Below are 27,977 nucleotides of genomic sequence, written 5' to 3' on the forward strand. Positions count from 1 at the left end.
TCTTATACAGGCACTAATCTCATCATGGGCCTCACCCTCATGACCTCAGATAACCCTAATTGCCTTCCAAAGGCCCTGTCTCCAAATACTGTCACATTGGGATTAGTGTTTCTTTCAATATATAAATTTTAGGAGGTACACAATTCAGTTAATAGCAACAAGGGACAGGAAAGTGCCTTCTAAGACTTTGGATGTTTCCATCAGATACCTGAACCAATGTGGGTTCTGTTAGGAAGAGAGTGAGGAATGCTTGCTAGGTGGACAGCCATGGACTCTGCCACACGAGGCTTTCCAAGTGATCCATAGCAACCCAAGCTCCCTGGGGGTGCCAGGGGCCTAGAGTTTGGCATCTCTGAGGACTAGCTCCTCAGATTTTCCTGCAGTCAGTAGACAGCCTGTGTTAGGTGACTGGGGACTGATTTTCCAAGCACGGCTTGGCCAGATCCCTGACTACCTCTCTTCTTGTTTTCTGCACAAGGAAAAAAACCCAAAACAGTATGATAAATTGACAAACATTCCTGACAAAACACAAGGTAAGGTGCCTCTGTCCTCTCCTATCACCTGCCTCCGATGGGCTAGGGTAGTGCCTGAAGGTCGCTATGGGAGAGCTGTATGCCTTTAGACCTTGAAGAATCCTCGGCAGGACACTGAAAGTCAAGGTGATTCCTGGCTTACCCTCTCCAAAATCTTGGCCAGGTTGTTCAAGTTCTCCGTCAAGTTTCTCAGTCTCTCCATCTGTAAAATAGGGGGAAATATTGGTCCTGTCTACATTCTATAAGGTTGCTATGAAGACAAAAGAGGTTGTATTTTATGAAGTTCTATGTAAACTGGAATGTGCTAAATAAAATTAATGGTGCTAATAGGCACCAGTAACTGATCACTACTGATACATTCATTCCTTCGATAATTGATACTGATCCTCATTTGCTATTGAATCTTTACAGTTTGAAGTGCTGAGGATACAGTGGTGAACAAGAATGACTGTCCCATAGAACTCACGATGGTGTGTGTGTAGGGGGGCGATATAACAAATGTGTTCATTTTTTTTATTAAGCCAATAATGTCTGTTAAGATAGGTGCTCTGCAGGTAAGTTTGGTGTTGTAGGGGACACTTTATTTTTTAAGATTTTATTTATTTATTCATGAGAGAGAGAGAGGCAGAGATACAGGCAGAGGGAGAAGCAGGCTCCCTGCGGGGGCCTGATGCAGGACTAGATCCCAGGACCCCAGGATCATGACCTGAGCCAAAGGCAGACGTTCAACCACTGAGCCATCCAGGTGCCCTGGTTGGGGGCACTTTAGACAGGATAAGCAGGTGACTTTGAGGTGAGATCCAAAGGATGAGAAAGCCAGCTGGGGGAGGATCTGGGGAAGGTAATTCAGTTAGGGAGAACAGGGAGTGTAAAGGCCCTGTGGCAGGAAAGACTTAGGTATGCTTGCAAAACTGCAGGGAGGCTGGTGTGGCTGGAGCAGTGTGAGGTAGAGAGTGAAGGGGGAATGAGGTTCGAGAGGAGATGTGGGACGTGGGGGTGGAGGGAGTGTGCGAGTCATGGCCTTGTGACCCACGCTAACGAGTTTGGTACTCTAACAGCATTTGGAAGTTTAAGGTTGTTAAACAGGAATAATATGATCTGATGCATTTTTTTTCCTTTTAAAGGTTTATTTATTTATTTTAGAAAGAGAGAGTGGTGAGGAGGGGCAGAGGGAGAGGGAGAGAGAGAGTCCCAAGCAGACTCCATGCTGAGCACAGAGCCAACATGGAGCTCGATCCCAGGACCCCGAGATCATGACCTGAGCTGAAACCAAGAGTTGGATGCCTAACCGACTGTACTACCCAGGTGCCCTGATCTGATTTGTTTTCTAAAAAAAACTTTGGTTACTGTGAAGAGAAGGGGCTGAGGCAGAGTGGGGTAGCACAGGGGAGGTGGGGTAGGACGGGGAGAAGCAGGAGTTGAAGTACGTTGCCAGGCAGGAGGCTAGTGCAGCACCCAGGGGAGACAGTGGTGACAGTGGTGTGGGGAAGAGCAGACAGATTTGGAATGTGTTTTTGAAGGAGAAGCCTTTATGACTTGATGAATAGGACGAGAGGGGGCATAAAGGAGAAAGTAATCGAACAAGCTTCCTGCATTTCTATTTTTAAGCTATCGGTTTCGTGATGGCAGAGGGCAGGAACATGACTCCATAAGACAGATGAAGAAACTGAGGTTAAGTAGCTTGTCCAGGGTCACAGCATTACCCAGTGGCCATGTGGGGATCCCAGTGTGGATGCACATGAGGCCAGAGCTCTTGCTGTCTTCCTTCGGCCATGTAGCATGGGAGAGATAATTATTCCAATAAATAATAATAATAATAATAATAATAATAATAATAATAATACAAAAAAGCCTCAGGAAGGAGAGCTCTTTAAGTCATGTGCAAATTGCTTTTTAGACCTTGATGAGGTGGCTTGGCAGGGAGACAATGCTTCCGGGTGAGGATCAGGATCTGAAAGGGGAGATGGGTGAGTGCCAGGGGCTGGGTGCCAATGTCCCTTTCCTCCTCAGCTCCTTCCTCTTCCTTTCGAGGATTTCTTCTGTAAGGATTGCTTCTGCGTGTTTGGGCAGAGAGCGGGGCAGAAGGAGACGGACAGGCCCCCCAGTTCTTCTCTTCAGCCCTGATGAGGCCAGGGGCAGGAGAGGGGAGAGTGAGAATGGGAGGAGGCACTGCTGGCCAGGATGGGGTTTGGGGAGACCTTGGGTCTGGAAATGCAGACACTCTCCATGGGCACCTCTAGATGGGTTTGGGCTTCAGAGGTCAAACTTGGTGTGTTCCCTGGGAATTTGGGTGACATGGGGCGCACCTTTCAGCCCCAGCTCCCTGGCCTCTAGAATGAGGGATGTCTGCCTCCTGGCATTGATACATAGGGTGGTGGGGTGTCAGATTAACTACCCAACAAAGGACGTGGTGCAGACTGTATCTGTGATTAACTTCCCCTCTCTGCCTGCCTGGGGTGTTGGCCAGATGAGCTTGGATTGCTCCATGGAAAAAGGAGGTGTTATTGGCAGGCTCTCTGGGTCCGGGGATCTCTGTGGGCTTGCTCGAAATTCCTGTTTCTGCCCGATGGTGGCTCACCTGTCCCCAGTCTGCTCTCTTTAAGGAAGGCTGGACAGCCATGGTGGCCAGTGGTGGGTATGCAGCTGCTTAAGGTCCTGCTCCAGCCCATTTAGGGGGCAGGGAGGGGAGAACATGGGGCATCCCTAGAGACCCTACTTCATTCTCTACAGGCCATCAGTGAGCGCTGGATTGCAGCTTACTACATGCTCGACACTTTTCTGTTTTGCCCCTGTGAGCTCTATCAATTCTCAGAAAACCCCTAGGAGAGAGGGATTTTATTATCCCCACTTTACAGATGGAGATACTGAGGCACAGAGAGGTTAAGTGAGGTCATTCACCTGGGCAAGAGCAGAGCTGACTTTTTGACTGAGCGGTGACTCTCCAAATCTGCATTCAGTGCCCCCCACCTTTTGCCAGATGTTGAAGGGATGCTTAGGGAGGGTTGTTGGGAAAAAGATGAACCATCTTTCCTTAACTTTTTAACCTCACAAACCTCTTTGGGAATCTGATGACCAGCTCTCCAAAAACAATGCATCTGTATGTACCCATATGCCACATTTTGCTTACAGTTCCAGGGAGCCCGTGGGGGGACCCCTGACCCGGGGAAAGCTGAGGGTGAGTGCTCTGAATGTGTTTCCTCCTATGCTGAGCTGGAGTCATTGCTCAGAGCTGCTGTGCAGCATTTATGGACTTTGCTTCGAGACAACCAGGGATGTGTGATGGTCAGTTTATTCAGCAGCTCAGCTCAAGAGTGAGCATATCTTGGCCTCAGACTGGGGCTCCCTGAGGGCAGGGCTGTGTCTCCCCCTCAGACTGCTGCTCCCTGAGGACAGGGCCATATCTCCTCCTCTCTCTGACTAGAGAGTCCCAGCCTCTACTTCCCACTCATTTAAGCCTCCCAGATGGGAGAGTGAGACCCTCAGGCTCCCTCCTTTAGCACCAGCAAAGAGGTCTTATTGTAACCTTTCCAGTGCTTTCTTCCTTTGTTGGGGGCCTGGGGACTTCTGACCTCACCAGCCAGTACATGGTCATTTTCTTGCTGCCACTGAATTGAAAATGATTCCTTGGGGGAAAGCAGGATGGAAGGGAGCCCTGGGCTCTGTTACTGGGCCTTGGTTTAAGGAACAAAAGAAGCCAAGCTCCAGGCTGCTGAGCGGACAGCTGAAGGGTTTTATGTTCTTTTGGGGAAAAAATACATTTGCCTGTTGGAAAAAAATTTCTCTTTGTGAGCTCTCCAAAGACAGAAAGTGGAGAAAAAGCACTTACGGTCTGGTGTGTCAGTGCCCTCGTGGTTGGGGCCCTGCTTTGGGGCAGAAGACCTGGTTTCCCCCCTCAGCTTCTGGCTGACTGTGTGCCTGTGGGCAAGTCACTCACTGTCTGTCACCCCGGGGAGTCCTCAGTGCTTTGGGGTGAGGGTCACAGAGGAGCTTTCAAGTGCTGTGTGGGGGTACCTTGTTGCAGTGGGGAAAGCTGAGGCCCCAGTGTCCTAACACAGAGTATTAGGACCACAGCCATCAGAAACATGATGACGGTGTGGGTGTGGGTGTGTGTAGGTGGGTGTGTATGGTGGGGAAGTTAATTGAAAGATGACTTCAAGGGCCTCATCCAGACCTGCAAAACTGGGCTCTGGGCAGGGGGCCCAGGAATCTGCCTTTTTACAAGGTGGACACGGGCAAGTTCCAGGAAGTGAGAGGCCCATTGCTCCTGGCGGTGAAGCCATCATCTCAAGGCTATGAGAGTAGGCTCAGTGGGTCCTGAGGCTTCTGTTTGGGGTGAGACACATAGAGGGCCAAGTGTGGATGGAGTAAGGGACCAGAGAGGGTATAGGGTGCAGGGACTTAGGCAAAGGGGCAGAAGGGCCTCAGAGCTGAGTTGGGGGAAGAACAGGGGGCCAAGGAGGAGCCTGAGGCTGGGGTGAGCAGAGCACACTCACAGTGGGGTGCTGGGAGTGTATGTGTTGGAGGTGGACTCGGACAGGCGAAGGTGGAGGTAGCTTGTGTTGCCCATCCTGTGTGTCCTTTTTCACCCAGTAGACCTGAGCACCCACCAGGAAAGTGACTGCTCTGCTCAGCAGCGGGCCAATGATGACTAACCCTCTGACCAGCCTCACTATGACCTAAAGCTCCAGAGCGGTTCCGATGGAGGATATGTGTTAGCCCTACTTTCCATATGGGGAAACTGAGGCTTAAGGAAGACAAATAATTTGTCGAGCTGGGATGTGAACCCATGGACTTAGCCCTGAGACTATACAGCTAAGGGAAAGTATAGGAGCCGGCCCTGAACATGACCAGATACCATGCAGGCAGAGAGACAAGAACCTCACTCAGCCATGTGGCCATTCGTTTTGGTCTTCCTTCATCTGTCTGATGTGCCAGCCCCCTGCTCTGAGTCAGGTGCTGGGCTGGCCTGCTGCAGAGGTGGGGTCCCTAGCATAGAGGGGCACACAGCTGGTGAGAGATAGATGCGCCCCTCCTTTTGCAGCCCAGGGTGTTCTGAGTGTGGACCTGGGGTCCTACAAGTAAGAGTTGCACACTGTAGACCAAAGGAGCTCAGGGGAGGGGGAGAAGAAATGGGTTGTTGATCAGGGCCCATTAGGGATGCAGAATCCAAGAGGATAGATAGGAATGTGTCTGGAAGGGTCACAAGGACAATCTCAGCAGGGCAGAGGGAAGCCCCAGGACTCAGAGTCCAGAGGTCACTCCAGAGTCCAGGGAGCTGCTGAAGCTAGATGGCTGGTTCTACTTCCTGGTGCAGGGTTGTGTCTCTGCCCCAGGGAGGGTGGTGGAGCCAGGACAATCTGCTTCTCCTTGCCTGCTTCTCTTTGAAAACAAGACCCACCCCATCTCTCCCTCTGTCTCTCCTGTTTCTCCTCTCTCTCTCTCTCTCTCACACACACACACACACACACATTGAAATCCAGGGTCTCACTAGCCTAGACATGATGAAACCTGAATTCTAGAACCCAGACCTTGGAGAAGTCAGATGCCCTCTCTCTGAGTCGCATCTTCCTGATTTATAAAAGAATTGGAAAACGTGACCTCTGAGGTCCCTTCCAGCTTGAATGTTCTAAGGTTTTGTGCAATTACAGAATTTCATTATAGAATTCAAAGATAAACCCCAGCACTCTCTTTAATAAAGTCTTGTCCTTGGGGCCCCCTCCCCACTTCTTTATTACTTCCAGCAGCTCACTGTGCCTCAGGTTCCACCATCACAGTCTCATCTTGGTATGAAGGCATTTTGTCCTTTATTGAAATTAAGATAGACACCTCTGCCTCCAAACCTAGGATGCCGCAGGATGAGGTGGCCAACCCAGGTATCAGTCAGCCCACTTTGGGGTGGGTGAGCATATATAAAAGTGGTATCTTACCTGTCTCCTCCCTGGGGGTTCCTGCCCCCTTCAGAGCCACCTTGCATGTCATTTCATCTGTTGCTCACTGCAGTGGGCTGGGAGGTTTATCAGATGGTCTCCAAAGTGACAGCTTGCCTGGAGCAGGTCTGGTGCAGGAGTGTGGAGACCAGCAGGGTGTGGATCTTGGGGCCATGGAGGACTAACTGGGGTGGCTGCCTTCTGGGAAGAGGGCCCTGAGTGAAGAGAGTGGAACAGAGGGTGGGGACCTGGGGATCCCCTTCTTGGAGACATCTCTGGGAATCTTGGGGACCAGAGCTGGGGTGACTCGTGAACACAATCTGGCACCTCCCCAGCAGCAGGGGATGCCACGTGCCGGCACCCCCACCAGGTTGCTATGGATCTGACTGTCTGTCTCAGCTGGACTTTCGCCCCCTCCTCAGGATGGTGAGCACTGACTGTAGGGTCAAATTGCCCCTACAGGCTGCACTCCTTATGGCTTTGGTGGCAGTGATCCAGGATAAGGCCTCCTTATAGGTCTTCCTGGCTTTACCACTGCTTGTTCCGTGCCACTCCCTGAGCTTCAGTCTGCCCCCTCCTCTGGGAGAAGATGGAACAGATGATCCAGAGGGTTCCATCCAACTCTGACAGCTGGAGTTGGCGGTCAGGAAGCCACACAGATGAGTGTGGATCACCTCTCTGTTCTGAGGAAGGGGCTCTTGTGGAGTGGAGGGAAGTGGGAGGAGGGGGAAGACCCCTGGGGACATCTGGAAGGGTGGTGGGACAAGGCTGAGATGGCTGGCAAGGGCAGAGCTTCCTTTAGGGCAATGTAGGAAGGAGCCAGTAGCTCACACAGCTGGGAGGGCTCACAGGAAGTCCTTCAGGGCTGGGGTGTGTGTGGGCCTTGCACGAGTCAACAAGGGTCTTTGATGAGCAGGTCTCTCACTGGGCCTCTGGGTCTCAGTCCTTCTAGAAGACTGCCTGGGAGCTGCCAGGGTTGGGGTTGGGAAAAGGGTTGAAGAACTGGATATTTATCCCCCAAATCCTGCTCATCATTGGTTGAAGGCTGCCCTGAGGAGCATAAACATCCTGGTATTTGCAGCTGGCTTGCCAGAGAAAGCCCCCTGGAGAGAAGCAGGCACCGGAGGAAACCCTGGCTGCAAAAGGGAACTAGAAGGGCTGACAAGAGAGGGTAGGGCATCAACAATCTTCAGGGCTGGCTCTGCTGTCTCCATTGTACAGATAAAGAAACAGAGGCTCGAAGTTGTGTCATTTTCCAGCCAGAAACTGAGTTTCCAGTGGCTGTGTTGCTTCGTGACAGCAGCAGGTCACGTGGAACGGTGGACACCAGAGGCACAGGCCCTCCCCTTGTCTGATCCCTCTATGCCCCCCTTCCACATCTGTAAGATGGGGTGATGCCTGCCCAGTACTGACCTTGCGGGGCAGGGTGAGAATTGGGAGTTAATATTCGTAGAACACTTAGCTCAGTGCCTGACCCGTCCGTGGGGTTCAAGAGTGAATGGAAGCGGGGAGGTGTGGCTTGCCCCCGGTTCTAGACCTCTCCATCCTCAGACGTGTCCATTATCCTGCTACAGTGCCTTCCAGTCTGATGATCAGGGTCACGTGTTAGCTTCTGGCCTTGACCACAGAAGGACCCTGTTCAAATGAGTCTGCATCCTGTGGGAGGTGTCACTGGTTAATCTCTCAGCATAGGTGAGCTGATCCAATAAACTGGCTATGACTTAGTTTCTCACTCAGAGAATGGGACCCTAGATGGCTGAGTTTTGTTTGCTTGATTTTACTTTATTATTATTGTTATTTTTTTTCTTGAGAGGTAGAGATGTGATAAGAGGAGAATTTCTAGAACAGGCTAAGCCATTGGGCCGATGGAGATTTGACTCAAGAGTGAGCTCCTAAAAAAAAAAAAAAAAAAAAAAAGAGTGAGCTCCTTCGGGCTGCTGGGTACCCAGGGCATGTTTGGCACTGGTAGGGATGGGAGGTGGGTAGTCACACTCCTCAGGAAGCGGAGCCCAGGGGCCTCCAGGGCCCTCCCTGGGCTGGCTTTAATGAGCATTTAATAGATGTCTCCCCCAGGAGCCTCCTCTTCATGTTTTGCCTGCGGCCAGGCCTGAGGCAGTCTCCGGGTCTCACCTCAGGCCTGACTCCCTTGAGACCATCCTCTCCTCTGGCTGTGCTGACTCTTCCTCTCTCCCCCTTTCAGGAACCTTTTGGACAAAGACATGTTTTCCAAGTCCGATCCACGTAAGTCCTGCTCTGACACTAATAAGAACAACAGCAATGACGTTATGACCCACTGCAGTGACACACTTGAGCCCTTCCTGAGCGCCAACTATGTGCCAGGCCCCGTTCCGGGTGCATTCAGGCTGTGACTGTTTTACTGATACTGTCTGGAGAAGGAGGGCTGGCGTGTCTGACCCTCCCCAGCCCCCAGGAACTGTGAAGGACTCAACCCAACCAAGGGGGTTGGCAGGGTCAGGGTGTCTGGGGCCGGAAGTTCCCAATCCCAGGGAAACCAGTTCAGAGCCAGCCCCAACTGGCTGTGGTCCTGGGGGCATGAGCACTGATTTTCAAGTCCAGGGATCTAGCCCTAAGCAATGCCATTCAACTCTATCACCTTAGGCAGGTCATTGGCCTCTTGACCTCAGTTGGCTTATCAGTGGAGTGCGACTGATGCTAATAATAGGCCTCATGAGACTGCCTTGGGCTCTAAAAGGATGACTGAATCAGGTGTCAGATGCTCTCTCCTGCCACATCTCTGCAACTCAGTGCTCCACATGCCCTCTATCATGTTCTGGCCTAGATGCGAACAGCCCCTGACCCCCTCCACAAGGAGCCTCTCCCAGACATGCTTATGTTCTAGGCCCCCTTCTCCAAGCAGACCCTGCTCACTCCAGACCCAGCAGTGCTACCAGGCCAAAGTCTCCTGAGGGGCCTCCCCATCCAGAACCCTCCCCATCTGGGGCCCTCACTTTCTTCTTGGCCTGGGTCTTAACTCTATCTTTCTCTTCTCTCCACAGTATGTGTCATGTATACTCAAGGGATGGAGAACAAGCAGTGGCGGGAGGTAGGTGGCCCCTCCCCCCCTGAAATATCATCGGCCCCTCACTATCTGTCTCTTTGTCTAACTCTGGAGATATCCCACCTGATATGTTTTGAAGTGCAGCATCTAAGCCCCTGGGGAGGATAATAAGGAGTTTTGTCCCTGTTGTCGGAGGAAGAACCATAGTGAAGAAGAAAGTTCCTGCCCTCTAGAAGGCAGTCGGAGGGAGAGATATGCCCTGGCCTCAGGGAGCCCCAGTCTGAGGGGAGACACAGCCCTGCCCTCAGGGAGCCCCAGTCTGAGGGGAGACACAGCCCTGCCCTCAGGGAGCCCCAGTCTGAGAGGAGACACAACCCCGGCCTCAGGGATCCCCAGTCTGCTCCTCAGGGAGCAGGAGACAAAGGGAGCCTGGACCCAACAAAAGGGATCTCCTTGTCTGGTGGCCTAAGACATGGGTATAGCAGCTAGCGCCATGTCTCCTCTAGAGCAGCCTTCCCTTGTTTCTGACCAACCTGAGCAGTCAGCTAGGTGATTCCCTCACCAGGAAACCTTCAGTGACTCCTCTCTGCTTTGGATCAAGTCCCAACTCTTTAGTCTGGCTTCCTAGCTCTGCCAAGAGCCTGGGGAGTTCCCCCCGCCCCCTCCCCATGACACGACAAGAATGAGAAAGCTTCGGTAACTCAGACTTTATTAACAAACCTCCTCTTCCTTGTTGGCAGATTGGTCTGAGCATCACCTGCCCTGCTCTCCACCTCTTGTCCCTAGATGTGGCAGGAGGAAGTGGCTGAAGGGGGTGAATTTTATCCATAAAATGTGTGGGAAATATTTCCATAGGGGCTGGGCTAAAGTTTACTTTTTCGCTCTCTCCAAGACTCTAAGCCAATTAAAGTGGGAATCAGATTGCTGGGGAAATATTTAGCCTACTTAAGTGAACTAATTACTTTTGAGGCCTTTTGGCCAAGCTTCATAGACAGCACCAATGTGCTAATGTTGTGGTGATTCATTCAGGCAAGTTCTGGAAGGGCCTCTTCAGAAGACACTGCTGCTCTCGCCATGAATGACCTTCAGTAATTGAGATTTGTCTCCATTTGGGTCAGGGGCCCACTTGCCACGTGGCATCATTACCACCCGCGCCCTCAGGGTGGAGCAAGCAAAAGGTGGGAGGAGTTGGTGTCAGTTACACTTGTGCTTCACTGCTGGCTCCAGCCCTTCTGGAGGTGGGATCTGGAGCAAGTTCCTTACCCTCTCTGTGCCTCAGTTTCTGCATATGTAATATGAGGCTAAGACCTCCCTGGAAGGCCCGTGGTGAAGGGAAAACAAGTGATGAGTGTAAGGTTGCTGGTGTGTAGTCATTGCTCGGTAAATACCATTGCATAGCATCATTTAGAATGTTCAGAGCCTCCCGGTCACTCCCCCATCGGTCAATATTGGCAAGAATAAACATTGTGGTATCCCTTGCAACATCCCAGGTGCAGTGGGGAAAGAGGGAGACAGCCAAAAGAACAGTTTCACCAAAAGCTTGAGCTGGATTGGAGTTTGCCGCCTGGAAGGGGAGATTCACATGTGTGAATAATCCTAACAGGAAACGGGGAGCAGAAGAGTATCAGTGAGAATAAAATGGGAATTCAGAGGAGAGAAAGTTCCGGCCAGCATGCCACGTTTAGCCAAAGCCCTTTGATAGCTCATTGGACTTTTAAAAATCAAACATGACGAGACACAAGGCAGCTGGCTACGGGGTGCATGAAGTGGAGCCGTGGAGAATGTGGGTCACAAGGAACTGCAGGGATCGTTGGGCCCCACCTCCCATTCTATAGAGAGAGGCCAGAACAGGGCTCAGGTGGTGGAAGCAGGGCCCTAGACCCCCGTGCAGTGAGGGCATCCAGTTGGAGGAGCTGGGTCTCAGTGAAGCTGGGGGCCATGGCACAAGGGCCCAGCCACACAGGTGGCGACAGAAGCGAAGGCATGGGGGAGGCCAAAATGAGCAGGTCAGTCCAGGTCCGGGGTAGCTGGGCGAAGTTATAATAATAAAGGGCTATTTATAAAGGAGTGCTCGGGGTTTAGATAAACCAGTGAGGGGTATGAATCACCTGGCTGGCAGGAGTAGGAAGTCATTACTACTCCAGGCCTGAGGAGGCCAGGGAGGCAGGAGGTTCCCAGAACCCCAGCAGGACTTCCCAAGAGGAGCAGGGGCCCCAGGCGATGTCACTCTCTTTCCACCCTCTACTCTCCTGTCGGTGGCCCCCCCTGGCGTAACCCCACTGGAAGCCCTGGGGTGGAGGACTGTTGATGCAGTCTACATGGGGTTGCCTCCCCTGCACTGGGCAGGGTGGACTGGGGAATGGATCCAGAGGGGCAAAGGGAGACAGTCCAGGGTGGACAGTAGGCGATGAGCGAGGCAGGGCAAAATACAGCAAGAGGCCACTAAGGGAGCTCATGGCTGAGGACGGCTGGGGTCGTGTCCCTAGAGATCGAAGAGCCTGCCCCGTGGATAGTCAACACCACATGCAGCTTTCAGGGGTGACGGTGGTAGAGCTCAGCCGCATGGGTACCCCTAGGACACAGGCTTCGAGCTGTTTCTGGAGACGGGAAGACACCTTCCCTATTCCTTTGAGGCCTTATTTTTTTGCCTGATTTCTCTATGACCCACAGAGGACATTTAAAGAAAAATCCAGATCTGCCTCTGGAACTGCCTCTGGGATGGAAGAAGGCTTTTGCTCGTAAATAGGAATCAGTTCCCACCTGTTAGTTCATTGCCAAACATCTGTTAGCAGAACCTTGGCCGGGAGGGGATCATCCTGTTACTAGGAGGCGTGAAGTGCAGGCACAGCAGTTTCTCCAGGCAAGGGCCAGGTCCCGGGTTTGCACAAGGCTGTGGAGGGACGAGAACTGTTCTCTCAGCCCCTGGCTGCCGGGTTTCAGCTGATTTTAACTGTTTGGGTCATTTTAAATGCCTTCTGAGAAAGCTCTGTCTTCCAGCACCTAAATCTGTCAATGCATTTTATGAAAATTGACTCAAGATGTAATTTTAGCCTAGCAAATTGAGCACTATTTGTATCAAGGGTTGCCTGCCTTTCGGCATGTCCCAGGGAAGGCAGGATGGCCCGGTAGGCAGGGTCCCAGAAATATTCTCACCAGGAGCACCTCTCCATTCCCCGTTTGCAAAGTGTGTGGGCGGGTAATCCCTGTTCCTTGCTTGCCAGGCAGATGTCCTGGCCCAGGGCCCCTTGGAAAGGAGGAGATGGGTGTTACGGAATTGTAGGGCGTCCGAGTGCTGGACCCACACCTCCTGCAGGGCATTGGCTCCCGCGACCACACCCACACAGCCCTGCCAGGGTGCTATTTTTGAGCAGCCTCAGTTCCTAGAACATTTAACACCAGCTGGGAATGCCAGTTCATCTCTAAATGTCAACAAGAACGTGTGGATACCTACTGTGTGCCAGGGTCCTCCCGCAAAAGGGGACCAGACACTGTTTACAACCAGAGGAACTCCCTCTGGCCTCAAGAAGGTAGCGATAATGACAACAGCAGTAAGAATGCTAAAAGCAGGGGTGTCTGGCTTCGGCTCAGATCATGATCACAGGGTCCTGGGATGGAGGCCCTGGTCAAACCCTTGTTTGTTGGCCCTTCCTCAGCAGGAAGTCTGCTTCTTCCTCTCCTTCTGTCCCCTCATCCCCCATGTTCTCTCTATCAAATAAATAAATAAATAAAATCTTAAAAATTAAAAAGGAACGCTAATAGCTGACACTTATGTAACAGTGACATGCCGAGCACGGTTCTAAGTATTTACATGTAGTAACTAATTTAATCCTCACAACCACTCCATGCAGAAGATATTATTATTATTATTGGCCCCGTTTCACAGAGGAGGAAATCGAAGTACAGAGAAGTCAAATGTGAAAGCCACATCTGGAACATGATGTCATAAGAACTATGATAGTTATGTATAAAGGGCAAAATTCCACTCATCCCAAATTCGACCCTCCTTAGACACACAGGGCAAGTTGATTTTCTCTTCCAAATACTCTTTTCCTCAATATCTGAGGACAGCTCACATTCCTGTTATTCCACTTTGGGGCAGGTTTTTTGTTTTTTTTTTTAGGATTTTATTTATTTGACAGAGAGCCAGTGGGTGAGAGAGAGCATGAGCAGGGAGTGGGGGCAGAGGGAGAAGGAGAAATAGGTTCCCTCCTGAGCAGGGAACCTGACACCAGGCTCCACCCCAGGACCCTGGGATCAGGACCTGAACCGACTGAGCCACCCAGGTGCCCCCACTTTTGGGCAGATTGAGAGCATGACCATTTCTATCAGTGCTTCCTCTATATCACGGTCTCTTGTCCCTTTACCAATCCGGTCACTTCCCACTGGAACACAAGTCCACACAGAAGTGTTCGCCCCCCCAGAGTGAGTGTCCTGCACTGCCCACTTATTTGTCTAGTCCCGAGCACCATAGGTTGGCCCCCTCTGCACAGGGGCTTGAACCAGACGATCCTGTTCCTGCCTCCAGTCTCTGATTCTGTGTGTTTCTGAGGGTCGTATTATCGGTTGTACTCTCTAGTATTCCCCTGGCCTTCCTGGCAGGCGTCTCTGACTTATTTCATCTTGAATGTGGGGCTTCTGGGTCTTTCTCGCACGAACTGCTATCCAAAGAGGATTCCCGCAGCTCAGACTTTGCGACTGAATTTTTGGCCTTCAGTGGGAGATTTTACATTTATCTTTGTTATTTAGTAGATTTGTCATTTGGTAGATTGAGCCTGTTTGGCCGTGAAGATCATGTTGAATTATGATCGTGCATTTGGCATCTGAGTTCTGCCTCCTGGTCCTGCGTTAGCAACAGTCACTGTCTACAAGAATGATAAGGGGTTTGGAGCGCCTTGGGTGGCTCAGTAGGTTAAGCATCTGCCTTCCAGGCAGGTCATGGTCCCAGGGTCCTGGGATTGAGGCCCGAATCTGGCTCCCTGCTCAGTGGGGAGCCTGCTTCTCCCTCTCCCTAATGCTACTCCCCCTGCTTGTGCTCTCTTTCTCTCTGCCAAATAAATAAATAAAATCTTTTTTTAAAAAAAAAGATAGGTTGAACAGGATGGAGTGTTATGGTCCCGCACTGGAGATCTTTTCCCAGGTTGACCTAATTTCTCTAGTTGGTCTTTGAGGTATGCCATTCAGCCACCAAGGAGCTACATAATCTGGTTATAATCCATCCCATGTTTCTTGAACTGTTCTCCAAGCGCTTCATGAACAACCATCCTTTGCCTTGTCACATGAAGCCCTGAACTTGACATCTAGCCCTGCATTCCCGACCAGCTCTGAGATTTACTGACAATGGGACGTGGGCAAAGTCTTCTCTGAGTCTTAGTTTACTCATCAATAAAATGGAGCTAGGAGTCCTTCTTAGGAGGACCAGCTAAGATAACACTGGTGGAAATGCCTGGAAATACCACTGCGATGTGCTCTTGCCCAGCTTGAGTACCCGGGTGCTCTGTCACAGTGGGAGCAGCCATACTTGGACCAAACCAAACCTGAGTTCCGTTCTCTGCTTGGGACTCCAGGGTCCAATTGGCTCTAAGGAATGAGGGCTTCCAGGAGAAAGGCTTAAAGGGAAACATCTCAGCCTTGTGTGGAAGGGTCCTTCATCAGGAGGGGCTCTTCCAGGAAAGTACTGGACCCAGAGGTGCATTTATCATCATGCTGTTCCCAAACAGCATTGCAGTGTAGCACACTGGCACAGCGTGGGACCCCTACTCCCTGCCCCTCTGGTGACTCTGTTCTACCCTGCTGTTTGTCCTGGGGTATCTCCTCAGCCTGCCCCCAAAACCCTGCTTCTCTGAGTGGTGGCCTATCTGGCTCCTGCCCCCTTCCAAGCCCTGATCATCCTCCTTGGCTCTGACCTTAAAGTTCACCCCCATGCCCACCCCCAGCAGCCAGTGTTTTTTTTTCTTCCCTTTAGCTCCTCCTGACCAGAAGAGGGCCTTTTCCTGGTTCCAGTGGCTCTCAAAATCACACCTCAGGAATTCACCTGTTTCCTGAGCCTCTGAGAGAAACCATCAACTTCTTAGACTGGTCTTCGAGCCTCTCCCACTTGGACTGCCCTAAAATTGGCTCTGAGAGAGGAACTAGCCCTGAGTGAACCCCTGCAGGTGCTCTGGGGCTCATCCGTAATGTTGTAGCCACCTGTGAGGAGAGATGAAGTGGTTTGTCCAAGGCCTTTGTCCTTTAGTTGACAAAGGCCTTTGTCCTTTAGTTGTCCTTTAGTTGTCCTTTAGTTGATGTCCTTTAGATTGGCATTCAAATCTGTTAGGAAGCCACCTAACCCTGGATGGCTGTCCAGAGCTGTCAGGCCTTTGGGGCAGATGCCAGCAGCCTCCTACAGAAGTGGGTGTGGGCACAGCTCTGCTTCCACTGAACCTCGACACCAGAGCCTATGTGACCAGGAATGCAGGACTTGGGCCAATTTCTGCCACACGCATCAGCACGCTAAGCTGAACCATATGGATTTGCAGGTTGCAAATTTGAAAAAAAGTAGCCATTTCACATAGTCTAATGGTTAGGTTAGACTCTAATCTCATATTAGCAGTTGTCCCTAGTTACCTGCTTGTCCTTACCAGTTCAGTGAGGTCCCAGGGTCTTGCCTAAAGCTCCCTGGAAGTAGGCCGCAACAGATGATGTTCCAGCACACATGAGAATAGCGCAGCCTCCACTGGCAGGAGAGCCCAGGGGTATCAGAAACCCAGGCCCCCTCCCAAGGCATGAGGTCTCTGCAGGTTCTTACTCCCTGCTTGAGCAAGTGCTTGAACGCTTGTGTGGCCCTGCCAGCCATACACGTGTCTCTCCACACCTTCCTGTTGGCTGTGAAAATCATTGCCAACCTCCCTCTGTTAAAAGGGTTCTCCAGTGCCTGCAAGATAATGTATTTGAGGTAGCATCTCCTAGTTAGGGTTTTTCAAATGTAACATCCACCCCTAGGGTGGATGAAACTTACTTATAAAACAATTTTAAAGATTTTATTTATTTATATTATTTATATTTATATTTTTACTTATTTATTTGACAGAGAGAGAAAGAGTGCAAGCAAGAGAGCACAAGCAGGGGGCATGGCGGGCAAAGGGAGAGGGAGAAGCAGGCTCCCCCACTGAGGAGAGAGCCTGACACAGGGCTCAATCCCAGGGCCCTGGGATCAGGACCTGAGCCAGAGGCAGATGCTTAACCAACTGAGTCACCCAGGAGCCAGTGGATCATTATTATTGTTAAACCTCGAAGCAGGAGACAAGCCTCTCTAGGAGATAGACACCAAGGCAAGCATGGGGTTGGCTTTTTAGACTGCTTTTTGCAGAGAAGAGTCCACCTCTTCAAGGAAAGGTCTCACTTGAGTCTCAGGGCCCGTGGACAGCCTCTGGTGGCCTTTGCTCTTGTCATGCAGCCGAATTTTCAGGGCCCTCACTTGCCATCAGCAGGAGCAGGCAGTCTGGGACGGAGGCCTGCCTTTGGGGATCAGGTAGGTCATGGGCGCCTGCTCACAGTCTTAGGGTTAGGGCTCTATCTTTTTTTTAATATTTTGTTTATTTATCCATGAGAGACACACACAGAGAGAGAGAGAGAGAGAGAGAGAGAGAGAGAGGCAGAGACACAGGCAGAAGGAGAAGCAGGCTCCATGCAGAAAGCCCGATGTGGGACTCAATCCCAGGTCTCCAGGATCAGGCGGCCCTGAGCTGAAGGCAGACGCTCAACCACTGAGCCACCCAGGTGTCCCTGAACCTGCTTTGGCACAGTGAGGTACTGTCAGAGTGTCCCCTGAAATTCTGACTGTCCCTTCCCTTCAACTCTCTGAGCTTTAGTTTTTTCCCTCAGTGTATGGGATCCTGATGTCTGCTCACTGGGCTGTGGTGGGGACTCTATGACAGAGTTGCTCAGCACAATGCCTGGCTGTGCTCAACACTTGTCGATATTATTATGCAGTCGTGTCAGATGAAGCTGTGAAGAGGCTCTGTCTCCTGCCCCACTGCTCCCTCAGGAGGAGGCTGCATGGCATTCCTGTTGCAGGTGTGGCTCCTCCTGAGGTTAGCCGCACCTCATGACCCCCGTTGGCCCTCAGCACACCCCAGATGAGGAAGCAGAGGCACAGAGAGGTCCCTGCTTCCCCCATCACCTCAGCTAGAGAGTGTGGAGCTGGGGCATGATATGGTCTCCTGAGTCCTCCCATCTGGCCAGGCTGCTAGCTCCAGGGTTTGATGTGGTGTCAAGGGCCAACTGTGAACTTGTGTGTGGCTTCTGCCTCCTCTTCCCCCACTCAGCGAGAGACGTTTGGTTAGTCCTGTGTCATACATTCGGCAGGAGCCTGAGATATCTCTGAAGAGAGGAGTTTGCTTTTCTGCGAAAAGCCAAGGTTCTGGTCTAGGTCGTTTGGCGGCTCATATGTACATCTCTTTAACTCTTCAGTGTTAGAGTCCGGGTACACTTCACGGTTGTGACTGAGCTGTGGAAAGCATGGGCTCCAGAGTCAGGGTGACTGGGTCCTAACCTGGGCCACCACCTTCCCAGCTGGAGCTCTTGGGCAAGCGCCGTGGCTCACAGGCCTGCTGCGAGGGGTGAAGGCGCTAATTCAGGGAAAGCGCCTGGCAAGAGAAAATAAACTGCTCAACAGTGACTCCTTGGAAGAAGCCCCAAAGTGAGAAACCAGAGCTTCACCTGGAGGAAACCACCGTGGGTGGTGTCACTTCAGACACCCTGATGCCACTTGGCAGGAGCTATGGGCATTTTGGGGTGCTCTGGAGAACAGGTGCCTGTAGGGCAGGACTTGCTCAGGGCCCTCCCCGCGCAGGCTGCGCCAGACCTAAGGCTCAGTCTCCTGGCAAGATCAGGGCATGTCTGGTGCAGAGTGTTTGGCCAGGGACTTGGCGGCGAGGCTTATTGGTAAAACGGCCATTCCCCCAGGAGCTGGGACTTTTTAACAGATTATCTGGAACAATGGCTAATTGGGAACCAAGCCTTTTGTCAGGAAGTCTTTCATTATAAGCTTGGCCCTTGCTGCTGCTGTCTGGGGCCAGGGAGGGAAAATTCTCCATCCAGGCCTGAGCAGGAGGGAAGGCCTTCGGAGCTTCCAGTCTCCTCACTCACCTTTGCCCTTCCTCACCTAGAGGCCTTAACACAACAGGAAATGGTCTGGAAGGTACCAGGCCACAGAAGTCATGGTTCACCCTGCTGGGCTTAGCCCCTTCCTCTCTCTGGGCCTGGCTTTCCTCACTCTCTGAGGAGGAGTGGGTGGCAGCAGAATCCTGGACCCCTCCAGTGAGGGAAGCGCAGAAAACTTCCCAGACCAAGACAGTGTGGCTCTGGTACGGAACCAGGTCCTCTGTGCTCCCCCTCAAAACCTAGGCCCTGGTGCCCAGACCTCGGGCCATTCTCCAGCCTCGAGCACCTGCTGGGCCCCTGTTCCCAGCACCAAGCACACCGCCTTTTCCAATTTCTATTTGAGTCAGATAGCTTTCTGGCCTCCTCTAATTTTAATCCCGGTGAACATGATTCATGAGGGGCCAGGGCTGGGCTCTGCAGCAGGGCTTTTAGAATCACCAATTAAGGAGCCTTCAATTATATATGAAAATTATAGGGGAGCTTGGGCTGGGGAAGGGGGGCAGCTTCGACGTAGAGAGCAGTCTGTCAGCTCCGGCCTCCTTCTGTCCCAGGCAGCACAGCCACTGGGGGTTTGCAGCTGGAGGGAGGTCTCTGGAGCTTCATCCAGCTGTAATTTGTAAAAAGGCCAGAGCTACTTAAATCTGGGGCCGTGAACATTGTTCAGGCTTGCAGAGCCACCCACTCATTATTGAGGCAGGGGACTGTGGTGAACACCATTGGACGCGGTGGCTCCGTCACTCCTGGAGCCCTGGTCCTCCCTCCCCACTGCTGGGTGCCTCCGGGAGGTCCTTCTGGCCTCCTGAAGCTCCATTCTCTCATCCCATAAAATGGGAGAACAATAATAACGTCTCCAGGGGTCATTGAGGGCATTAAATAAGATCATGGATGTCGAAGTGTTTTGAAGATGGGAGTCACTATACTAAGCAGAAGGAGAAAGAGAATTTGATGGAAGGAAGACCTGAGAGAAACCTGACAGAGGGGGTGACAGACTTTTAGGAGAACAAGGGTGCTGCTCAGGGCTAGGGCTGACCTGGCCTGGGTTCCCATCACAGCCCTTTTCCTAATGAGCTGTGTGACCGGTGTCACAGCATGAACCCTTCTTCTCTGACTCTCTTTTCTCATTGGTTGAGAGGATTTTGTTCCTCCCAGCTCCAGAATATTTAGGTTCTAGGTCAAGTTGTTAATCAACAAATGTTTATGGAAATCACAGGAGGGTATGCGTGCGTGTGTGTGTGTGTGTGTGTGTGTGTGTGTGTTGGGGGGGGTCTGTAGGGATTGGAAGTGTTGATGGGGGGCACCTGGGTGGCTCAGTGGTTGAGTGTCTGCTTTGGCTCAGGTCATGATCCCAGGGTCTCAGGATCGAGTCCCATGTCAGGCTCCCTGCATGGGGCTTGCTTCTACCTCTGCCTGTGTCTCTGCCTCTTTCCCTCTCTCTCTCTCTCTCTCTGTCTCTCATGAATAAATAAATAAAATGTTTAAAAATAAAAATGAAATGTTGGTGGGGGGTGAGCAGAGGAATAGGTCAGGCTCACTCTTCTGTGCCATGTGACCTGGGGCTACCCCGACCCTCAGGAAGAGCCAGCAAGTTGGAAGAGGGAGCAAGCATTGAAGAAGTTCAGAGGCTCAGCTGTAGGTAGGAAAACAGGAATAAGGACTGGATAGGATATAGTCCAAGCTTCACTCACAATATTAATCTCTTATTAGCTAGTGACTACATCAACCCTTACTGATTTGGAACTAGGCCAGATAGCCTGGGTTCGAATCCTGTTTCTCCCCCCACCCCCACCCCGCACAGCTGTATGACCTCAGGCAAGTCACTGCCTCTCTCCGAGCCTTATCCTAGTTAATTTATCTGTAAAATGGGGGTAACCGTAGTGCTTCATAAAGTTGTTATGAAGATTAAATGAGACAAAATGTGCCCCTTTAGGGCTATGTGAGGGTTATTCTCGGCTCTGCAGCAAACATTCCAGGTCACACTTCATGCACATTCCCTTCTGTCCTTCCCCTGGAGAAACAATGATTTGCTTTGTCTTAGCAGTGGGGAAATGCATCCCTGAGGGGCTAATCTAGGTGGCCTCCACTAAATAAATAATAGCAACAGAACTCTGGCTGGTAGGGGTCCTAGCTACCCCTCTCTACACCACCCTGGCTCTGGGCCCCAGTACCCTCCAGCCATGGACATTTGCGGGGAGTTGCAGATGGGTTGTGAGGAAGGAGAGAACCAGACTTTAGAAATCTAGAAGCAACAGAGAAAGCCTCTTTCCAGGCTGCCCTGCTTTGCACCTTCTCATGAGTAATCTGTGTGTCTGAGCCGGGGTTGAGAGGGTCCTCCTCTCCCCACCCTCACTAAGCAGCCTTCTTGCCCAAAGGGTCCTTCTGCTTTACCTCTCCTGTTAGTGGCAGGAGATTGAATTTTCTTCTCCAGGTCTGGGTCTCTAAGCAAACTTTAACATTCTACTGCCTTTTTAAATGTTTATTTTTAAAATATTTTATTTATTTATTCATGAGAGAGAGAGAGGCAGAGACACAGGCAGAGGGAGAAGCAGGCTCCCTCCATGGAGCCCAATGTGCGACCCCCCCCAGGACCCTGGGATCACATCCTGAGCCAAAGGCAGATGCTCAACCACTGACCCACCCAGGTGTCCCAAGCTTTTTTTCTCTCTCTAACAAAGGCCTTAGGCATTATTGGACCCAATTTTGTGGAATGCCCACCAGGAGTGCAGAGCCTAGATCTTAAAGGAGTAGCTGCTTGTGTAAGAGCAAAGGGACAGTCCTGCATTTCCCCTTCCGTCTTGCCTGTATGTGGATGTCTGGAGAGAAGCCACTTGGAGCTGGGGCCTCTTGGGCATGGAAGGTGAGCAGGAAGTGTTAGCAGTTATAGGCTGGGAGCATCTTAGACATAAGGCTGAGGTCAGAGACCTAGGAGAGCCACACTTCCTGGACGGACTGGGCCAGGGTTCAGGATTTGGGAAGGACCAGAGTGTAGAATCACTAACTTACAGAGCTTTTTTTTTTATGTCCCAGGCTGCCTTCTAAGCACATTCCATAAATCAAATCATATAAGCCTCCCATAACCCGACAAAGTGTGTATAGATAAATTGGCGATCCTATTTTACAGAAGAGCAAAACGAAACATGGGGTGGGAGGGGCAGTAAAAGGGATTTCTCCTAGGTCATACAGCCAATGGAGTAGCGAAGCTAGATTTGAACCCAGGAAGCCTGACCCCAGACTCTGTTCTATTCACTTCACTATTCACTGCTTCTCTGTACTTCTTTATGTGGAAAACCATAAAAATCTGTCTTCAAAGGTAGAATCGGTGGTTCTTTAATTTTTTGGAAGGCATGTTTCCCTTTGAGAAACTGACAAAAACCATACCTCCTCCACCCAGAAAATGCAGACATGTACAGACAGACATTTGCATTCGATTTCAGGGTGCCACACACCCACTTAGAGCTGATTGAAAGCCTCGGACTCTGACTCTAATCTGGTAGGTGTTCTCCACTAACTGGGCCTCATGCTGGCAGCTCTTTGGATGGGGCTGGGATGGCCGCTCTCTACAAAGTGGAGGAGGCTGGGGTGGGACCCCTGGTCCCTGGGAGTTCCCACAGGGCCCTTAGGTGGGACATCTGTGCTGAGACCCCGCATCCTAGAAGGCAGTCACAGGACATTGCGTATCTTGGCTGCATGAGCAGGGGTCACTGGTGTTAGGAACGTGACACGGTGTTCCAGCGGAAGGAGTGGGGTGGGGACTGTTCTTGGTTTTATGTTCACTTGAGTTGGCAACTGTATGTATATGAACATGTTTGCAAGAGAAAAAATAGATCAGTCATGGCCCCAGCAGGAGAGAGAGTTTACTTGGTTTAACTGAAGAGTTTCAAGGGAGTTCTTTCAAAAGTGTGGGTGAGGTTGAGGAAATCCACAGGCAAAAGTGGAGCACCAGGGCCCAGCAACAGCAGGGAGCTGCTCTCATGGGTGGTGGGAGGTGACAGTGCTACCGTCTGTGAGTGAGAGCCAGAGCATGGTCCTGGGAAAGGCAGCCCCTGCCTGAGCCATGGTGCCAAGGCTGGGCCAGCATGGGAAGAAATACCCCAACCTCTCTCTCCACCCATCTTCCATCTGCTCGTGCCTCCCATTGGCCAACCCAGCTGGAGGCCACAGGGAAGGGAACCAGGGTGATGGTGTTCAAAGGGAGAACGGGTCCCCCGGAGTGTACAGCAGCACAGAGAAGGAGCTGGGTGGGATGGGGGCAGCAGCAGGAGACTCTCTGGCACAGAGAATTAGCCTCCGAATGGGTACAGGCCTAATTGCCAGCCCGTTACCCCGCTGCAGGTCAGAAGGCCCATGTCTTGGCAGAGGACGCCCCTCCTCTCCGGGCCTCACAGCTGGATGTAGAATGGGAAGACCTTACCTGCCTAACCTGGGTTCTCAATCCCAGCCCAGCAACGGCCCTTGTCTCAGGGCAGTTTGGCAGGACATTGCCCAACCGCTCCCATAAATCTCAACATTCTATGTGTAGCAGAGCCCCTGGGAGCCATTTAATTTTGTCCTCAAAGAAGTTTCAAGTCTGCTTTCCCTTTGAGGGTCTCACTGGAACTGATGATATGTAATTAATGCCGCTTAATTGATATTCTTGGGGCTTAGTCATGGAGGTTTTAGGAACCCTCAGGAGCATCTTTTGTGGCATGTCAGGAGCTTTTCCCACTGGTTTTTGTTGCCAGGGACGAGACGTGAGCTTTTGAGAGGGTGAATACCCTAATTTCCAGGCTCATTTGTACTTTTTCTCTCTCTCTCCCCTACTGAGAAGCTGTGCCAGGCCTTGAGGTCAGGGAGGTCCCCCTCACCTTTCTGAGTACTCAGCCCCTTCCCCAATTTCACATCATGCCCTAGCTAGTCTATGCTGGCCCCTCTAAGCACCAGTCCCCTAAGGCTGTCTGTATCAGGATTGCTTGGTAAAACAAAGATTTCGGGGTTTCTCTTCACCTTTGGTAATCAGAGAATTCCTGTGCCCACTGGTGTTGGGTGGCCTGTAGCCCCAGACCGTGAGCAACGTGAGGCACCCCCTGCCATGCTCAGAGCCTGGAGTGTGGACAGAGGGGTTCAGAATGGACCGGAGGGAGGGACAGGCACTTTTGGGGAGCTGGAAGAGGGTTCGGGGTTGGTTCAGCTCCGATTATGGGTGGCAAAGGGTTAACCCACTCTCCCCTGCTTCCCTCCAAGCAGGATTTACCATACAGCATTCAGGCTATATGCTTTCCTGCACTTCCCACTGCTCCGCACTAATACCTCATCTGTCCAAGTCCCTTCAGGCTTGGAAACTGTAATTCTATGTGGAACGAAATGCAGCCAAATTGATTTTTTTTTTTTTTTAAACATCAGTAAGGTTGTTTCCTGTGGTCATTAATAGGAGTATAAATTGGGCCTGACAAAGACCTGGTGGCTTCTTGAATTTTCAAAATCCAAGATTTTTTTTTTCGCCTTTGTTATCAGCCCAAGTAATGAAGGCTAGAAAACATCTGTAGTAAGTCCCTCGGTTGTAGATTTCACAGTTGCTCGTGACAGGCATGTGTTAATTACCCCTGCGTGCTGGAAATTCATCACTGCCCACCCTGGCACGCTTGCCCCCTTTGCTCGCTAGGAGATCTTGGGGGCCCGTGGAGTCCCTCTCCAAGTCCTGTTTCCAGGGGAACTCCATTTTCTCCTCTGGCAGAGATCAATCCCTAGGGAATTCCCTCGATTGAAGCTTCAAGTGCCATTTTAAAAGCAGCGCTGTCATCTTCCCTAATGGGTGTTTTCCTTAAAGTCTGTGCCGAGAGAAGAGTCAGAGGAGAGACGGATGAGGAGGGAGGTGGCACAAATGCTGTTCTCCTTCTGGACTGGCGTCTATCTAAAATTCAGCCAGAGGGGTTTTTTTCAACCAGTTTTGGGGGAGCAGTACATTGAAGAGGAGATAGAGCCCTTTCCGAAAGGAGGACTCTCTCACAGGTACCTGGGTGTTTACCCAGAATAATTCTGCAAGAAAGCCATTAGGAGAAATTTTCCTTTTGTCTGAAGACTAGAGGTGTTAAGAATTAGAAAGAGCAGGGCGAGCCCGGGTGGCTCAGCTGTTTAGCGCCACCTTCACCTGGGGGCGTGATCCTGGGGCTCCGGGATCGAGACCCGAGTAGGGCTCCCTTCATGGAGCCTGCTTCTCCCTCTGCCTGTGTCTCTGCCTCTCTCTGCGACATTCAGGAATAAATAAATAAAATCTTAAAAAAAAGAATTAGAGCAGAAGAGGAAAATGCAGGAATTCTCCTGGAACAAGGATAGATTATACATTGTAAGACTGTTATTGGATTTAGGGGATGTGATAGGAACCCAGTCTTGTTTAACTCAATGTATTCCACTATTGCCTTGTACACAGTAAGGCTTTTATAAATACTTGTGAAATAAATGTCGTCTTTGTTTCATTTTCATAGTACTTGATGAAGTGAGATGAAGTAAAAGTATAATGGGCTTTGGATTACACCTACCTGCATATAGGTCCCAACTCGGCCTACCTGTGTGACCTTGGGCAAGTTACTTAACCTTTCTGATTCTCAGTGTCCTCACTTGGAAAATAGGTAGTGACTCACAGGGGTTTTTTGAGAATCGAATGAGATAATGAGCTGATCTAGTGAGCATTCAGCGGGGCTCAGTTAATGTTAGTTTTCTTTCTTCCTCTGTCAGCAGTTCTCAACTCCAACTGCATGTTAGGATCACTTAGGAAACCGAGAAAACAATTTTTCAGGCCCCACCCATTGAGATGGGGTTTCATTGGTCTGTGATGGGGCTTTGAGCATGGGTATTTTTAAAAAGCTCCTGTTAAAGGATACATTTTTTTAAGGTAAAATCATGATTCCCATGCAAATATAAAATGAACGCATGGTAAAGATTTATTTAACTTGTTTATTAAATGAGGGAACCAGTAAGATGTTACAGTTGGTTCAGATGACTCAACACATACTGTTGACCCTTGAGCAACACAGGTTTGAACTGTGCAGGTCCACTTATATGCAGATTTTTTCAATAAATACAGTGCAATACTGCAAATGTATTTTCTTTATGACTTTCTCAATAACATTTTCTTTTTCCTAGCTTACTTTATTGTAAGAATACAGTATGTAATACATATACCATACAAAATCTTTGTTGACTTTTTGTTACTGGTAGGGCTTCTGGTCAACAGTAGGCTTATTAGTTAAGTTTTGGGGGAGTCAAAAGTTATACGTGGATTTTGGACTGTGTGTAGAGGTCAGCCCCCCCAACCCCGGCATTGTTCACCAAGGGTCAGCTGTATACAGGCAATCAGGAATGCTGAAATTAATTTATAAATAGATGCAAAATTGGTCAGTATCGACAGGGATAATAATCAAATAATTGCACAGTGTTGAACAAAATGTATTTACATTTCTACAGTTAAGAATCATTTGCATTACTCTGTGCTTCCTGAAATTCACAAAGTTGTAAAGTAGCTCAACAATAATGAAAGATGCAGATCAGAGCAGCCCAGGTGGCCCAGTGGTTTAGCGCTGCCTTCAGCTCAGGGCGTTATCCTGGAGACCTAAGAGGGATCAGGATCTAGTCCCATGTTGGGCTCCCCGCATGGAGCCTGCTTTTCCCTCTGCCTGTGCCTCTGCCTCTCTCTGTGTGTCTCTCATGAATAAATAAATAAAATCTTAAAAAAAAAAAAAAAGAAAGAAAAGTGCACATCTCTAAGCGGTCAGATACCTGGACCAGTACCTGAAACAGGACACCCAGTAATCTGCTTTTGTGTTGATCTCAGTATCTTTCACACTTCCCAGTGCTTCTGGCATGCAGCCAGGGGAGACCTTGCTGTGGAGGTTTGTCTATAGCTCTGTTAGTCCTGTTGTCACACTGTATGGTAGTTATTGTTTATGAATTGTCCCACCAATGACAGAGAAGTCCTTAGGTAAAGGATTCATGTTTGTTTTGTTTTTTTTTTATATAAAGATTTTATTTATTTATTCAGGAAAGACACACAGAGAGGCAGAGACACAGGCAGAGGGAGAAGCAGGCTTCCTGTGGGGAGCCCGATGTGGGACTTGATCCCAGGACTCCGGGATCACGCCCTGAGCCAAGGCAGACTACCATACAGTGTGACAACAGGACTAACAGAGACATAGGCTGAGGGAGAAGCAGGTTCCTTTGAGGAGCCTGATGTGGGACTCGATCCCAGGACCCTGGGATCATGCCCTGAACAAAAGGCAGACACTCAACCACTGAGCCACCCAGGCATCCCAAGAAGGTGCCAAATCTAGTGCTCTTAGATGACCTTACACTGGCTTGGGTGGGAGGTTCTCTCTGCAGCTTTCTTTCTTTTTTTTTTTTTTTTTAATTTTTATTTATTTATGATAGTCACAGAGAGAGAGAGAGAGAGGCAGAGACACAGGCAGAGGGAGAAGCAGGCTCCATGCACCGGGAGCCTGACGTGGGATTCGATCCCGGGTCTCCAGGATCGCGCCCTGGGCCAAAGGCAGGCGCCAAACCGCTGCGCCACCCAGGGATCCCTCTCTGCAGCTTTCTAACTTAATTCAGGGTACCAGTGAGTGCTGAGCTAAGTCCCAGATAACTGGGCCTTGCTCACCACACAGGAGAGGGGCCTGTGTACTGGCATTTTTCTGGGCTGCAGAGCCCCATTAAGGAAGACTAGTACTCAGGATCAATTTTTTATTTTGGCAATTACTGCCCAAGTTGAAAAAAGGTGTTTATGTATTCAGAAATATTCAGTTTGTTTAAAATATTTATCATTCACCTGTCTATCTTGCTCACTTTGTAGAGTATCATGCCTTCTCTTCATGGAGCATACAAGTGCAGTGCTTTTACACTTTATCTTTTAATAAAAGTCTCTTGTCCTTTCTTTGAAATAAAATCTCACCAAAAATGTCCAGTGTGTTGAATAGATATAAGAAAAATAAACCAGATAAGAGAGAGCTGTTTTAATGGAACTGATGGCCAGGAACCATGTCCCACTGCCCTCCTCCACAGCGTGGGGAGATCCCGAGGAGCTCAGAGCCATGTGTACTACAATCGAGCACCTTGGTTTGAGGGAGGTCCCTACACCAGTAGCACATTTTGAGAGATGCAGATTCTCAGACTTCACCCTAAATCAGAACAATTGGGAGTGAGGCCTATTATCTGTCATTTTTGTTTTAATTTTATTTATTTATTCATGAGAGGCACACAGAGAGAGGCAGAGACATAGCAGAGGGAGAAACAGGCTCCCTGTGGGGAGCCTGATGTGGGACTTGATCCCAGGACCCTGGGATCATGACCTGAACCGAAGGCAGATGCTCAACCACTGAGCCACTCAGACGCCTC

General features: G+C 50.4%; 1 protein-coding gene across 2 annotated transcripts in view; it reads left to right on the top strand.

Moving 5' to 3' along the window:
• The window catches only part of CPNE5 (copine 5), an 89,206-nt gene that overhangs the window by 6,476 nt on the left and 54,753 nt on the right, over nt 1-27,977 (top strand). For both annotated transcript variants that reach the window (XM_041727291.1, XM_041727300.1), the window contains exons 2-3: nt 8,661-8,701; nt 9,478-9,524. In XM_041727291.1, coding sequence (XP_041583225.1) covers nt 8,661-8,701; nt 9,478-9,524 — 88 coding nt within the window. The remainder of the gene's footprint in view (nt 1-8,660; nt 8,702-9,477; nt 9,525-27,977) is intronic.

The sequence above is a fragment of the Vulpes lagopus genome, chromosome 1 (assembly GCF_018345385.1).
Source record: "Vulpes lagopus strain Blue_001 chromosome 1, ASM1834538v1, whole genome shotgun sequence".
NCBI lineage: Eukaryota > Metazoa > Chordata > Mammalia > Carnivora > Canidae > Vulpes > Vulpes lagopus.